The sequence below is a fragment of the Strix uralensis genome, chromosome 5 (genome assembly GCF_047716275.1).
Source record: "Strix uralensis isolate ZFMK-TIS-50842 chromosome 5, bStrUra1, whole genome shotgun sequence".
In the NCBI taxonomy this organism is placed as follows: Eukaryota; Metazoa; Chordata; class Aves; order Strigiformes; family Strigidae; genus Strix; species Strix uralensis.
This window is the reverse complement of record NC_133976.1, coordinates 80,621,137-80,635,700: the sequence shown is the minus strand read 5'-3', so window position 1 is coordinate 80,635,700 and position 14,564 is coordinate 80,621,137. Positions and strand designations below refer to the sequence as shown.

Below are 14,564 nucleotides of genomic sequence, written 5' to 3'. Positions count from 1 at the left end.
GTTCTCTTCAGGAATGATCAAAAAAAGAAATACAAGGATTAGCAAGATTAGACTATCTTTTTACAGTAAATTGCTGCATGCCAGTCTTTTAACTAGCATATCAAAAACATACATACACACTCAAAAAGACAAACTAAAAAAGTAAATTATTACCCAAAGTAAATTCTTATGCAGCAACTAGGTGAATGTTTGCATTTCTTTTTAGGTATTGTGATCAATTGCCACTCTGTACTAAAACCAGGGCTAAATGAAACCCTGCCCTAAGTGATATTGCTAAACATGAGATCCCATTCTCCTTAATATGGAAAAGTCTGTGAGCACATACGAACACATTTTTTCGTAAGTAGGTAATGGTTACTTGTTGGAGTACGTAAATTACATTCTTTGTCTACTCTGTTGACACAGATGCAGGCTAATTCTGGTGCCAAAAGTTTAAGGGCAATTGACGAAACTTTGAGAGTGTTAGAGTGATTTTCCATTTAGCATCTCCCTCCACCACCTCTCCATCACCTTTTACTACACCAAATAACCTCTCTCTTTAAAGCCTTGATCTCTGAACAACACTGGAAAACTTATAGGAAAAGCACGTCTCAATGGAAGCACATCTTGATTTATCTGACAGCTTGAAAGAAGGAACAATAAGAAGAAAGAACAAATCAGAAAAAAAAAGTGAAGTGAGTTGAGGAAGTCCTTGGCATTTTTTACGTAGCATTCATGATTTCAGAACAGGTAGGCTGAATGCCAGGAGAAAGGAGGTCAGTAAGACCATGTGACTGCTTAGTAATTAGACTTGCTCAATAGTGCAATTACACAAAAATATTAGTTCATGAGTGTTCCATGACTGCTTAAAGAAAAAAGTTAATCAGAAAGCACCTATGTATTAAAGGCTGCTATTCACCAGATCTAACACACATTTTTAAAAAAAATCAACCCTAACTGGTAACTCTGCAGTGGGACAATAATAGTTCTAACAAGAAACTAAACCCCATGGTTTCTTGTATTCTTGCACCATTTTTCCTCATATCCATTGTGTTAGTCATACTTTGAACTCTGAGTGACAAGAGTTCTGCCCAGGGCATTAGGACCATAAACTCACCAGAACATAAAGTCTCTGTGTCAATCAACTCAAACTAAGAAAGGACCACTGTAAATTCATACCAGAAGATTAAATCTGACTCATGTTTCAAATGCTGAAGGGCTTCTGCTCCTAACCTCAAAAAAAATATTTCTGACTAATTCAACACCCTACTCCACAGGCATGTAAGCAAGGATCTTGCTTATGGTCAAGTGACCAAGGAGATAAAATGCTTTATTATTAATTACAAGTGCCAAATGAGACTGGCAAACCAGAAAACTGCATCCTAAGTCTTGCATATACATATTGTGAATGTGTGTGTGTTACCAGTGGTTAAAAAGAGCTCATTAAAATGACTGGAACCTAGAATGGATTCATTCCAAACTAGTAACTGTTCATTTAAATAAAAGTTTATTGAGAACACTAATAAACATACAGCTCTAGCAGTCAGTTATTCTATAAAGTTACTGTACTTTTAAACTTGAAAAAACCCAAAGATCTCACAAAACTGGGCTATGCAGACAGTGAGATTTCCTACTCAAATCCATGTGCAGGATGTGCCTTGAGGGTATTTGAGTCCCAGGAGATTGTTTGAAGTGCTTTGGATAGGGGAGTTGTAATTTACCTTTCTGGGAGATCTTCATGGGGGGAAGGAGAGAAGCACACAAAAACAAAGGACTAAAAGAAAAATGTTCCTCTTCATTAAATAAACAAACCCACAGCATAGAAAACTCAGCCCCTCTAACCAGCAATTAAAAAAAAAACATGGTTTTCTTCAAATGCAAAATGCAGCAGAGGGACTAGTTGCCTTTTAGAACACTGAGAACCCTGTTAAAGTAAACCAACCAGCAAATACATCACACACAACTGTACTCAAGGACTGTATTAGCTAACAAGCATATTAAACAGTCATTGAAAAACCAGGGCAGCAGCACTAAAGACATGAACTTCCTTTTGCTAGAATCAAAGTTCACATTTGTCTATTATTCACCAGCTCAGAGAATATAACCAAAAGCGTTTTAGCATTTCGATTGCAAGACACATTAGAAACCTATGAAGTATTATTAAGACATGTGATTTCCTTCACACTTAGACTTGTGCCAATTACCTGCATTCTTTTAAAATTGTAGTTGTTCATGCCTCATCCATAAAACTAAGACCTGTGAGCTTTCTTTATAAAGTCGGGATTTGTTATTCAAAAAAACCTTATCCCCTTCAAAACAAACAAAAAACCTAAAAAGCCTCTATAAAAGAAAGGTACATCGTGAACCTCAGATAAGGGAAGTATCTGACAATTATTATTCTTAAGTGGTATGAACATTATTTTTGTCAGTGAAAATGGAATAACCATCAAGTTAAAGTTCACAGAAAGCATTTTTAGTATTTCTGTCTTCTGAAAACGAGAAACAGGATAAGGAAAACTTTTCAGAATTTGAAAAACATACCTCCAAAGGTAAGTTACCTTGCTGGTAAAGTATTTAATGACTTGGGATAGAAATTATTAAAGCTGAAAAAAGTAATCCTTGAAGAGAAATAAACGGAACTGAAACGCAAAGTATCTCAACTTTGTCATTCTTCTATGACACGGTGTTAAGCCAAGTTTCATTGTGCTTGTTCCATAATTAGGCAACTCTTCTCAGCACCATAGTCTGGGCAGGCTAAACTCAGGAGCATTTCAAGTTCCTGACACTGAATGGACAGATGATAGAAGAACTCCACTACATTAACAACCCTTTAAAAGCGTGGTAACTTTCAGATCCCTAGTGATGTTTTAACTAATCTCACAAGATAAGTATGCACAGGTGTCCCATTAACCTCTGTCTCATTATGGCACACATCTAGCAAGGAAGCATCAGTCACAAGTCCACAGTAAAGTTCTTTTTTGTGTTGGGTAAAACCACACCTGGCTTGAAGGTGCAGGAATAGATCTGCATGCTCTGGAAAGGGACACTACATACCCTTCCGTGCAGGAATGCTACTCTGAGGATTTACTTCTGAACCAAGCAAGCAGCTTAACAGTTTTTTTCCCCAGAAAGGCTTCACCCTGTGCCGGCACGGGGTTCCTGGCTACCCAGAGGCGCTGAGGTGAAGCAAACCCTCCGGGCTGCTCCTCCCGGGGCTCGCAGCCCGGCAGCAGCCCCGCTCCGGGCTCCAGCGGCGGGCGGGCACCGGGGGCGCGGGCGGACACCGAACCACCGCCCTCGGCAGCAGGAACAAGACCTCCCCCCGCCCCCCGCTCCCCTTCCCCGGGAAACCACGGCTCCCCGGCCCCGCGCTCCGCCAGAGGCTTCCCCGCTTCCCCCCCCTCCTCCCCCGCCGCAGGGGCTGGATAAGGATCCCCGCCGCCGGCGCCGCGGGGAGGGCGGGCGGGCGAGGGACGCCGGCGCTTGGCGGCGGCCCAATGGGGCTGCGAGAGGAGGAGATGGCGGGGAGGCAGCGTGACCGCATACATAACGCGGGGACCGGGAGCCCCCGCCGGGCGGCCGCCCCCGCCGCCCCGCACTCACCGCCACCTGTTGATGCCCACGTTGGAGGAGCCGGCGAACCAGGGGTCCAGGATGTAGACGCAGCGGACCGTGTCGGCGCCCTGGATGCACTCCCGCAGCGCCGGGTTGTCGTGGAGCCGCAGCCCCTTGCGGAACCAGTGCACGGCGTTCACCCCCATGCCGCCGGGCCGGCCCGGGCCGGGGAAGCTCAGCGGGAACCGCCGCCGCCCGCGGGGCCGCTCATGGCGCGGCGCCGCCGCTCGGCGCCCAGGCGAGCAACGGGAGACTGTGGGGGGGGGAAAGCCCGCGGGGCCTCGCCTCGGGCGGCTCTAGGACCCGGCGGAGGCGGCGGGGGCGGCCGCCCGGCGGGGACGCATCACCCCGCGGAGCCCCCGCGCCGGGGAGAGCGGTAGACGGAGGGAAGGAGCGCAGGATCTGGCGGTGGCTCCGGAGCCGGTCCTACGCTGCCCGCGGGAAAGCGGCCGCCGCTGCCGGCCGCGCGCACGCCCCTCGTGCCAGCCGGCGGCCGCCGCCTCGCCGCTCGCCCTGTGACTCTGCGCCGGGCACCGGGGCTCCGCCGGCCGCCCCGCCCCGCCCCCCGCCGCCGATTGGCCGGCCCCTCCCCCACGTGACCGCCGGCCCTCACGTTTCTGAAGTGTGCTCACTACCGGCGGAGGGGGGAGGTGGCGCGGCGACGGGAGGCCGGGCCGGGCCGGGCCACGCCACGCCACGCCACGCCAGGCCAGGCCAGGCCAGGGCGCCGCCCGCCCGCCCGGTCCCGCTCTCGCGGCGGGGCGGACGGCAGAGTCCGTGATCTCGGCAGGAATCCCACCCGCCGGGGCGGCGGGGAAGGGTGCAGGGGGCGGAGAGCGCGCGCTCCCCCCCCCCCCCCCCCCCCGGCTCGGGGCGGCGGGACCCGGATGAGCACGTGGCTCCGAGGAGGCTCTTGCAGGCACCGGTCCCTGCGGGGAGGCGCCTGCGCGGGAGCTGACCTGTTACGGACGGCGCCCGCGCGCGGCTCTCCTCCCCCCTCCCGGTAGCGCCCCGCGGGGGGGTGCGGCGGGGTCGCGGTCACTCGTGGGCCGGGCCCGGCCCGGCCGATCCCACCCGCAACCCCATCCCGCGGGGCAGAGGCGGGGCGCTTATGTAAGCGCGTGCGTCGGGAGCCCAGCCGGGTGCCGGCCTCTGCGCGTCCCCCGCCCCGTTTGAGCCCTCGCACGTCTCCCTCTGCCCCCTCCCCTCCCTCCCGCACCCCCGGCCCGGGCCCCTCCCCACCCGTGGTTACGGTGCGGACTGTGGTTTTGCCTCGGGCCTGAGGTGGTGTCAGGAGCGCTGGGCAGGAACCGCGGGGCTGCGGGAAGCGAAGGCGCTTTCAAGCGAGTTCTGAGCAGCAGAATGAGTTAAAATGGTCTCTCTGGCACTGTTAGTAAAGCCATTATTAGTAAATGGCGTGTATCTAATGTCTCCTCTTAATTACAGAGCTCAAACAACGTCTGCGTGCTGCCAACACGGCAGGTCTCCCTGTACCTTCTCTGGCGTTAGGCACTAGGCACAGCTAACCGCTGGATGAGGCGCCACTGGTGGGGCTCAGTACAGCCATTTCGAGTCCTAACAGGGCAGATCTGAAAATAAACCTCCACCTGTGGATTGCAACTCAAATCTACTACTTCCAGAGTGTTCATAGACGAGCCGCTAGCAACAGAAATAACGGCTCCCAAGCAAAAGGCAGAGGACTCCCATCAGCAGTACTGACTTTTCCTGACTTCCAGAATTCCGGAGCAGGACAGTACCTTAAGAATTATAGTTGCTTTTTCTACTATTTTTTTTTTCTGCTAAGAGACACAGAAAGTAAAAGTAAAGTCAACAGAGACATGCATCACATGTTTCCCTTCACGCTTTTCTTTCCTTGCTTTGAATGACTTAATAAAATGTCATCAATGTTCAAGGTATGCTAGCAGCAAAGGCCGCAGCCATGATTTCAATCCCTTTCTATTTGATTTTATACAAAATTTATTTCCAAAAACTGTGGAGGCCAAACTGTTCTTAAGCACTGACTTTAACAATAGCATAAATTACTAGGAGTTTTTCAATTACTACTTTGTCATATGTGGAACATCACACCCCAGAGCTCATCGTTCTGGTCCAAGAAGAACATACGGGATCTCAACATATACCCTTGCTGGAACTCAGACCTGGAGTAGTTGGGTCATTGTAAAGTTGAGCACTGTTTTCTCAATTAATACAAAGTACATGCTTTCTTGCTTGGGTTTTTTGTTTGCAGTCTTATGAAATGCGAAATATTTAATGAATAATTTTCAAATAAATAAAAAAGAAATCTTGGTAGTTAATGACCACTTTCCATTGAACATATTAATTCTATAATTTTTGAGCACATTGAAGAAGATAGATTCCTTATTTTCAAGGAAAGTCACCTCACGTTATAGTCTTTATTTCAAATTTTTAAGCTGCTTTTTTATACTCCTTATGTCCCTTGCTAGCTCCTTACAAGGCTGCAACACTGAAGATGGCCCTGAATAAAGTCCAGCATCAACTGATCTGCCTTCTTGGGAATACTAAGGTGGGAGCAACCCTCCCTCACTAGACCTTATGGTTTCATAATCAGATTGTAACCATGAAAACCATCAGTCAATAAGCCATTTGTTGCTACATACTAAATAACAACTGTAGTATACCATTAGCATATCGTTACTTCAAAACACCATTCAGCTCTAGCCATACCTTCCATGCTAGATGGTTTGTTCTTGATTTAGAAGTGGAAGGAAGGTGAAGAATGTATTAATTAAAATGTCAGATCTCAAGGGAGGAGTGTCTCCAAGTTAGTAGAAAAAGAAAATAGAATCACAGTTAATCAAGAAACTCGTACAAGTAAACCTCACTACTGTGTTCTCTTGTGGATAACTTTTTTAAAGAACATTATTGCTAATTTAGCTAATTGAGCCCAGACCGTGATCACAAATATCAAGAGAGTGGGGAGGAGTTAGAAGGGAAAAAAGCTAATATGAAGGCGTGAAATGACAAAAACCTAAAGAAGCAAGTACACAAATTAGAAGTGTATTTTAGATACATGTTTTTAACATCATTATATGTTATTTATATTCACAAACACTGTTAACTGTTCCTGAAACAGTGGATATGTAGGAGACGAAGCCTGAACTGGGTTCATAGAGCATGGTTTCTTCCTGTAGCAGTTCTGGTCTTCATTACAACTTTTTCATAGATCTAATACAGACTATTGAAAATGTAGCTGACAAAAGAAGCGTTCCCAGAGACACTGTACCAATTTTCACTCTCTGAAGAATGTGATTATCCAGAGTTAGTTTAAAAAATCCTAACACACCTAGAAAAATATTTCTAGTCTAGAAATCATTTATCTGTCTCTGCTGATTTGTTACTCTTAAGTTCAGAAGAGAAGTAGCTACAGCTGAAAAAATAACAGAGGAAGATGCTTCTCACCATCACAACTTATTTAACTTCTGAAACCCCACCAGCAAAACACTACAAATCCACTAACTGCATATGTGAATTTTATTCTTTTATTCCCTGATAAGTGCAGTGATGACATGGAAGAAAATATACTGATGTAAGACAAGCCTGCCATCATCACATCAGTGTTGCCTCTCATCCAAATTTGATCCTGAAGAGATTTTTCAGGGTACTGCTTTCAGAAAGAGTAGAAATGTCTTTGCAGAGGTATCACAGAATCATCTAGGTTGGAAAGGACCTTGAAGATCATCCAGTCCAACCATCAACCCAACATTAACAGTTCCCAACTACACCGTATTCCTCAGCGCTATGTCAACCCGACTCTTAAACCCCTTCAGGGATGGGGACTCCACCACCTCCCTGGGCAGCCCATTCCAACGACTAACAACCCCTTCTGGAAAGAAATGCTTCCTAATATCCAGTCTAAACCTTCCCTGGCGCAACTTGAGGCCATTCCCTCTTGTCCTATCACTTCTTACTTGGTTAAAGAGACTCATCCCCAGCTCTCTGCAACCTCCTTTCAGGTAGTTGTAGAGGGCGATGAGGTCTCCCCTCAGCCTCCTCTTCTCCAGACTAAACAACCCCAGTTCCCTCAGCCGCTCCTCGTACGACATGTGCTCCAGACCCTGCACCAGCTTCATTGCCCTTCTCTGGACACACTCGAGTCATTCAATGTCCTTTTTGTAGTGAGGGGCCAAAAACTGAACACAGGAATCGAGGTGCGCCCTCACCAGTGCCGAGTACAGGGGTAAGATCACTTCCCTGTCCCTGCTGGCCACGCTATGGCTGACACAAGCCAGGATGCCATTGGCCTTGTTGGCCACCTGGGCACACTGCTGGCTCCTGTTCAGCCGGCTGTCAATCAACACCCCCAGGTCCCTCTCTGACTGGCAGCTCTCCAGCCACTCCTCCCCAAGCCTGTAGCGCTGCTGGGGGTTGTTGTGGCCCAAGTGCAGCACCCGGCATTTGGCCTTATTGAAACTCCTACAGTTGGCCTTAGCCCATCGCTCCAGCCTGTCCAGATCTCTCTGCAGAGCCTCCCTACCCTCGAGCAGATCAACACTCACACCCAACTTGGGTACCAGGAGCAGTAGGGCTCGGCTTCCTGGGGGGTGTGTACAGCAACTGTTGTGCTGTACAGGGCGCAAGGCCTCACTAGCACCACTACTTCAACTTCAGTTCTGGATAGATTCATGAAACAGACCCTTTCCGTTACCCAATCAATGGGATCGTTTGTTTCCTGTCAGAACACAAGCACTCAAGTAGCCTATTTTAAAATGTTTTCTTCGCTATCATGGTATGTCGAGAGTATTGATTTTCAAATTATTTTGATTTAAAAAAAATACTACACTAATTCAAGCACCTTTAACCATTTCTAAGCCCAGCGAAATCGATTTTAACAAGCGGCAGAACCTCACAGTGATTTTGCATCCCGAGGAAACGGCACAAGCCCATTTACCACAGCGAGAGCAGAGCGCGCCGAGACCGGAGCTGCAGCCCGCTCGAGTGACGGCCCTGCGATGCCAAAGTCCTTGTTTGCTGCCAACTCAGACCCGGTACCTGCCCCTCACTGCCACCCGCCCCCCCCGCGGCGGCCGCCACATGGTACAGCCTCTCCCCCCCCCCGGGCGGCAGCGGTGGCAGGGCCCAGCGCGGCGGCGAGCCAGGTCAGGCGCGGGGCGGGACGGGGGAGCCGGGTCGGGCCGGTCCCGGCGGGTTCCGGTCGGCTCACACCGGCCGCGGGGCCGGTCGGTGCTTCCGCGGGGCCCGGCCGAGCAGCGGCCCCTGAGGGCAGCCTTGGCGCGGCCTTCAGCCGCCCGGCTGACGTTGCGTTTGGCCTCCCGTGCTTTGCCGACAGCGACGGCCCAAGGATAAACGGGGCGAGATGCCGAAGGAGCCCCCGGTGGTTTCTGAGCGGTGCGCCGTTGGGAAGGGCGCGAGTCCTCGCTGTAGGCCCCGTGACGTGCCCGCCGGGGGCCGTGGCAGTAACGGCGGGAGCGGGGCTGGGAGAGCCCCGCCGGGAAAACTCCCGTTCCGGCGGCAGGAGAACGGCGCCCTCCCGCCCCTCCACCCCCAAGCGGGGTGCAGAGGGAGAGTGGGGGTGCGGATGGGGCCGGCCGGGCTTACGCGACCAGGCTGTGACTGAGACTTCCCGTTTCTCCGTACTAAAAGCACCACTTGGTGACCTACCTTTGGTTTAAACAGTGTTATGCTTCCTTAAGCTTTTCTTTTTTTTTTTTTTTTTTTTTTTTTAAAGTTATTCCTTTCCTAGATATAAGGAAAAGCTTTTTTTTTCCTAGGTGGCCAAGCAATAGAACAGGCAACCCAGAGAGACTGGGTGGGCTCCATCTGTGGAAGTTTTCAGGACCTGACTGGACAAAGCAGCCTGGTCTGACCTGATAGCAAGACCTGCTTTGAGCTCTTGAGGTCCCTTCCAACTTGGATTGTCCTAGAATCTTGTACAGTTTTTTCCTACAAAGCTTTATGTTGGTCTAGCATATTTTTGTAATCCTTCTTTACCTCATTTCCATTACTGATGCAAAGCAGGGATTTATTTTTTGTCTGTAATTGCAGAAGTGTGAATTCTTGCTCTAGTATGCATTGATCTACAAAACTGCGACTTATTAATGCTCCAGCTTTCTTCACAAGCTGTTCAAATCCTGTCTACACTGCTCTCTTCTAGGTAGATACCTACTTGTTCTGGTTAATTCAGAGTTCAGTCTAGGCATTTAGTAGTTTCATTTAATTCTCTACTAAGACCTGGCTACGGTTTGCTGTAATGAGAATGGTAGTGACCAGCATACAGTAGTAATCACACTGTTGCTCTCTTTAGTGAAAGATTTTGTGAAAAATACAACACGAGCAAGGGGTTGGTTTGTTAATTTTCCAAAAGTGAGATTTGAGTCTCAAAATAGGCATTCAAAGATTTTGAGGGATTTTTGAGAAATGAGGGATGAATCAGCTAGTTGATCCTAGTATCCATTTCCTATAGAAGATCTACATAGGAATCTCACTAAATAATGAAACCTGTAACACCCCTTTACTCCGTAGATATAGGTCACTGCGAGTGTGCTAGCAAGCAGGATCACGGGTAACTTCCAGGTAGACATTAGTTCACTTCCTTATTGCTGTTAAGACACCTGGTGATAAGAGGGTGCTGCTGGCAGTGACAGCCAATGTCTCATCTAAGCTGTTTTGGGGTTTTTTTATCTCTCGATTTACAGTCCCCACAGCAATATAAGTATGTAAAAAGTTACAGTGGGGTCCTGCATATTAGAACAGTAGTCCAGCATGAGCTCTAAGAGAACTCCAAACTCTAGGAAGAGGTTACATACCCTAGAAGTGTGATACTAACATCTGTGAACTTTGAAATACACCAAATTGTAACTCTTAATCATCTTCACAGTTTTCTATAGAACATCATGACATTAAAATCCATTCATCTCATTTTGTATGTTGTGTTTTGCTTAGTGCTTTATAAGGGCTCCTGAATACCCCAGTCAAATGCGGTTCAGCAAATAAAGTCTTCCTTCCTTTTATAGTAATCTGTGTTTCTACATGGGTGATCCTCACTAACAACAGGAAAAAAATTGGCTATGATGTCAAACTTTTTTTGACAACATAAAGCTTCTTTTAAGTGAACATAATAATTTCCATGTCAGATCTTGGAAGAGGACAATTTACTATACCAGAATTTTTTAAAAGTTCTATAATAGATGAAATGACTGTATTTTAAGTGACTGCATTACTCAGAAGACAATTTTGTTTAACAGCAGGATTACACATTGAAGTAAAAGTCATGGTTAGTTATTTTTCCAGTTTGTACTTTGGAAGTATCATCTGACATCCCAAACAATTTTAGCAATACTTTATTTTGCTGGCACTTTCCAGCTGAGCTGAAGCATTAATGAAGAAAGCCCTGATCCTCCAGAGGTTTATTTACTCTGACTGGACCCACTAAATTCAATAGAACTACTCAAGAGTACGCAGACACGGGCGGTTGTGTCACTCCCTGCGGAGGAGAGGCTTTAGTTTGCAGTTCCTGTGAAACAGTCACTTTTTTAGGACATGGAAAGGTCAGCTCACGAAAAGCCTGTGACTTACCTACACTTTGAGTGCTTTCAGGGCTATTGGGAAAAATCTCTTGTTCTGTGGTAGAACTCGCTGGACAGCACTTCTCAAGGCACAAAGTTTATAAAGATAAAATCATTAGCCTTGGGGTTACGACATAAGCAGCTTGATTAGGCAATCAGATTTTGCCTCAGAGATTTGAAATAATACTAAAAAAACAAGTTACCAACAAAGAGCTTCTGTTAATAACATAAGTTCACATATAGGAAATGATTTTTTATGTCTTACTCTGTTAGTTTATGATGTAGGAATGTAACAAAGAGTCCAGCTTTTAGAAGCTGAAACACATCAACTTAAAAGCAAAGGTACACTGTCTTGAGATAAATTATTTTACCCCTGTAAAATATTTAACCTTACCTGGCAACTAGATAGAGGCTCTATCACTTAAGTTCTCTAAACAAACCATATATTTTCTTAAAAGATGGCTATGAAGTTTCTAGGGGTCCCATATAGGGGTTCTGCAATAGGCTTCTTGGTCTGTTGCATAGGAGATGAGACTGCATGATCGTAACAGTCGTTTCTCTCCTAAAAAAACCCCAAACCTAACTTTTTGAAGCATGCTATACTTTGGGAGAGGTGAAAGCAACTGTATAAATAGAATTACCAAATGCACAAATTGTATTTTTTTTTTCTCATGTTCAATTTGAGCAGTTTTAAATGTTATCAGCAGCAGCAATTCATGTGAGTATGTCACAGGCCAGCAGTTCTTCCTTTCACACTCTGTGCTTCTAAAAGGTTGTTATGAAAACACCACCGAGGAGGCTGAAGACACACTTGATGAGATCTTTGTTGGCTGCTGCGGCTCCTTTGGCCATTGCAGAGCAGGTGGCAGCACACGTGGTGGTGGTGATACGTGGCAGTCAGTTGAGCAAAGGTGGGGTATGGGGTTGCCCACAGCTGCCCTATGGTTGCCGCATGGACCCCAGCATAGCCACGCACCTATTCCACGGGTGCACAGGGACTCTCTGCCTACTGGGGGTGGCTGGCTGGCAACAACAGAAGTGACCTGGAGACAGAAATAAGGGGTCGGTGCAACGGGCAGAGCAAACTAGGTACTAGAAGAGGCAAGTGAAGGCCTGAAGATGTTGCAGTGAATGTGGTTCCTCCCCCAAAATACCAGTGTGCTTATTCAGAACCCAGTTAACAGACTCAGCTAGTGCAAAACACATACGTAAAGGTTTCAGTGACTTTTTCCTTAATTATAACAAGATTTTGTTTTCCTCAATTATAACAAGATTTTGAAGTGCAGTTAGGCTACTAACTGCTGCTGAAGGAGCACCGGGGCGGGGGGGGGGGGGCGGGGTGTGTGTCTGACACACGAAGGAACAAGTCATGCTCCAAACAACACTTGAGAAGTTAAGCAAATACATTCAGAAGGGTTAAGAAAGATATTTAAGTTCCTTTTCCTTTTTTTAGTTCATTTAGTAGCATTACTGTCAAATTAAACTGCATGAAACATTCTTCTAGTATGGTGTGAGCAAGCTGTAATGTAATAACAATATTAGCTGCAGGAACTAGCTGACAGTTTGGTTCTTGTATGACTGCAAGCATTTGCACGGACAGATTGCTGCCCCCCGCATCAGGTCTACTGCATCCACGTGTTACTGTTCCAGTGAGGAATTCGTCAGAACATTAACCTTTCAAAAGTATTTCCTCCCCGCCAGCTTTCGCATGAAAGCTGAATTTTGTGCTAATAACAAAAACCACTGCTCTTAAGAGTAATTTCTTATGCCAGCTCAGTCTAAATAGCAATGTCTCGGAGCATTAACTTGTGCCTTAAACATGTTTTCTCACAGTTGCAGAGCTGAATTCCACGATGTTGAGAGGAGTCGCTCACGGTGCAAGAGACACATTTACTCTTCTGTTGGCAAGATGGCAGTACCATTACCCAGGATTGAATTTTTCATCAGTATGGAATGAAGTAGCAAAGAGAAGCTTCTTAATACATTCCACTTACACAACTGATACAAAATCAAGAGAGGAAAATAAAAAAACCATTGAGAGTCTCTACAGATTTTCAGTTGACATAAAGAAAATACGCAGACTAAAGGAATGGGTCCTTCTCCAGGATACAGCCTATGTTAAAGAAATTGCTGGTATCTTAAAAGAAATGGGAGCAGATGAGACTGCTGTAGCCAACATTTTAGAACGCTGCCCAGAGGCAATTCTCCGTACCCCTGCAGAGATAAACTCTCAGAGAGCTCTATGGCAATTAGTATGCCAGAATGAAAAACAGTTGATTAAATTAATAGAGCAATTTCCAGAATCTTTTTTTACTACTGAATATCATGAGAACCAGAAGGCAAATATACTGTTTTTTCAAGAGCTGGGACTTAAGAATAATATAATCACCAGGTTCCTGACAAGCGCACCCAATATTTTCTGTAATCCTGTTGAGAAAAACAAAAACGTGATAGAGACATTACAAAGAAATTATTTAAGCTTAGGAGGTTCTCATGCAAATATGAAGACCTGGATACTGAAGCTATTGAGCCAAAATCCATTTATTTTATTAAACACATCCACTGCAATCCAGGAGAACTTGGAATTTCTCCAGAAGAATGGTTTTACTGACCCTGAAGTTCTACAGCTGCTGTCCAAACTTAAAGGTTTCATTTTTCAACTTACTTCTACTACTATGCAGAAAAGTATGCTTTTTTCCAAAAATGTCTTTCAGTGCAGTGATCAAGAATTAAAACAGCTAGTGCTGAAATGCCCAGCCCTCCTCTACTACTCTGTTCCAGTTTTGGAAGAAAGACTTGAAGGACTACTGAAGGAAGGAATTTCTGTAGCGCAGATTAGAGAGACACCAATGGTGCTGGAGTTGACAACGCAAATTGTTCAGTACCGAATTAAAAAACTCGCTGCTTTGGGATATGATATAAAGAATGGAACTCTAGAAAGCCTGAATGGTACTAAGAAAGATTTTGAAGTCAGTTATGGTAAGATACAATCAAAGAAGGAGAGGCCAATTTTTAATCCCGTTGCTCCTATACACATTGAAGATTAATTTGAACGCTGTACTTTAAATTATGCAAAAGATAATTATGAAAAAGAGATGTTGATTCTTTGAGAAGAGCCAGAACAAAAGTAATCTTAACCGGATTGTAGTTTTACGTTGTACTTTGTCCTGGAGTGGGTCTTAGGCACAAGTTCATTATACAATTGTAGGTTTCTGATGTGTTCAAATGGTATCATAGAACCTGGTTACGATAAATGTTGCCTTTTTTCCCCAAGGAGTACCTCACAGTTGTTTGATTCTGTTGCTTTTCCTTATCTAACAGGGCACTAACTGCTTCAGATTTTCTGCTCTGTCACTGCACAGTCCAGCCTGTGGTAGTGATTTGCACAATCTTTATCTGAGACAG

General features: G+C 46.2%; 2 protein-coding genes across 4 annotated transcripts in view; one reads left to right on the top strand and one right to left on the bottom strand.

Annotated features, from left to right (window-relative positions):
• CRY1 (cryptochrome circadian regulator 1) overlaps positions 1 to 14,564 on the bottom strand; it is a 69,937-nt gene that overhangs the window by 36,385 nt on the left and 18,988 nt on the right. Inside the window, exon 1 of one of the 2 annotated variants that reach the window (XM_074871926.1) lies at positions 3,583 to 4,139. The exons of the other annotated variant lie outside the window; for it this stretch is intronic. Within the exon in view, the coding sequence (XP_074728027.1) occupies positions 3,583 to 3,740 (158 nt within the window). The 5' untranslated portion in view covers positions 3,741 to 4,139. Of the gene's footprint in view, positions 1 to 3,582; positions 4,140 to 14,564 lie in introns of those variants that run through there. 2 annotated transcript variants of the gene reach the window in all.
• On the top strand, positions 8,618 to 14,432 carry MTERF2 (mitochondrial transcription termination factor 2). Of its 2 annotated transcripts, none has more exons than XM_074871929.1 (2): positions 8,618 to 8,670; positions 12,993 to 14,432. In XM_074871929.1, exon 2 carries the CDS (start codon positions 13,013 to 13,015, stop codon positions 14,204 to 14,206), a length of 1,194 nt encoding a protein of 397 aa, XP_074728030.1. In that variant the 5' UTR covers positions 8,618 to 8,670; positions 12,993 to 13,012; the 3' UTR covers positions 14,207 to 14,432. The 2 variants fall into 2 exon arrangements, with proteins under 2 accessions (XP_074728030.1, XP_074728029.1); XM_074871928.1 differs by lacking the exon at positions 8,618 to 8,670 and adding an exon at positions 8,705 to 8,732.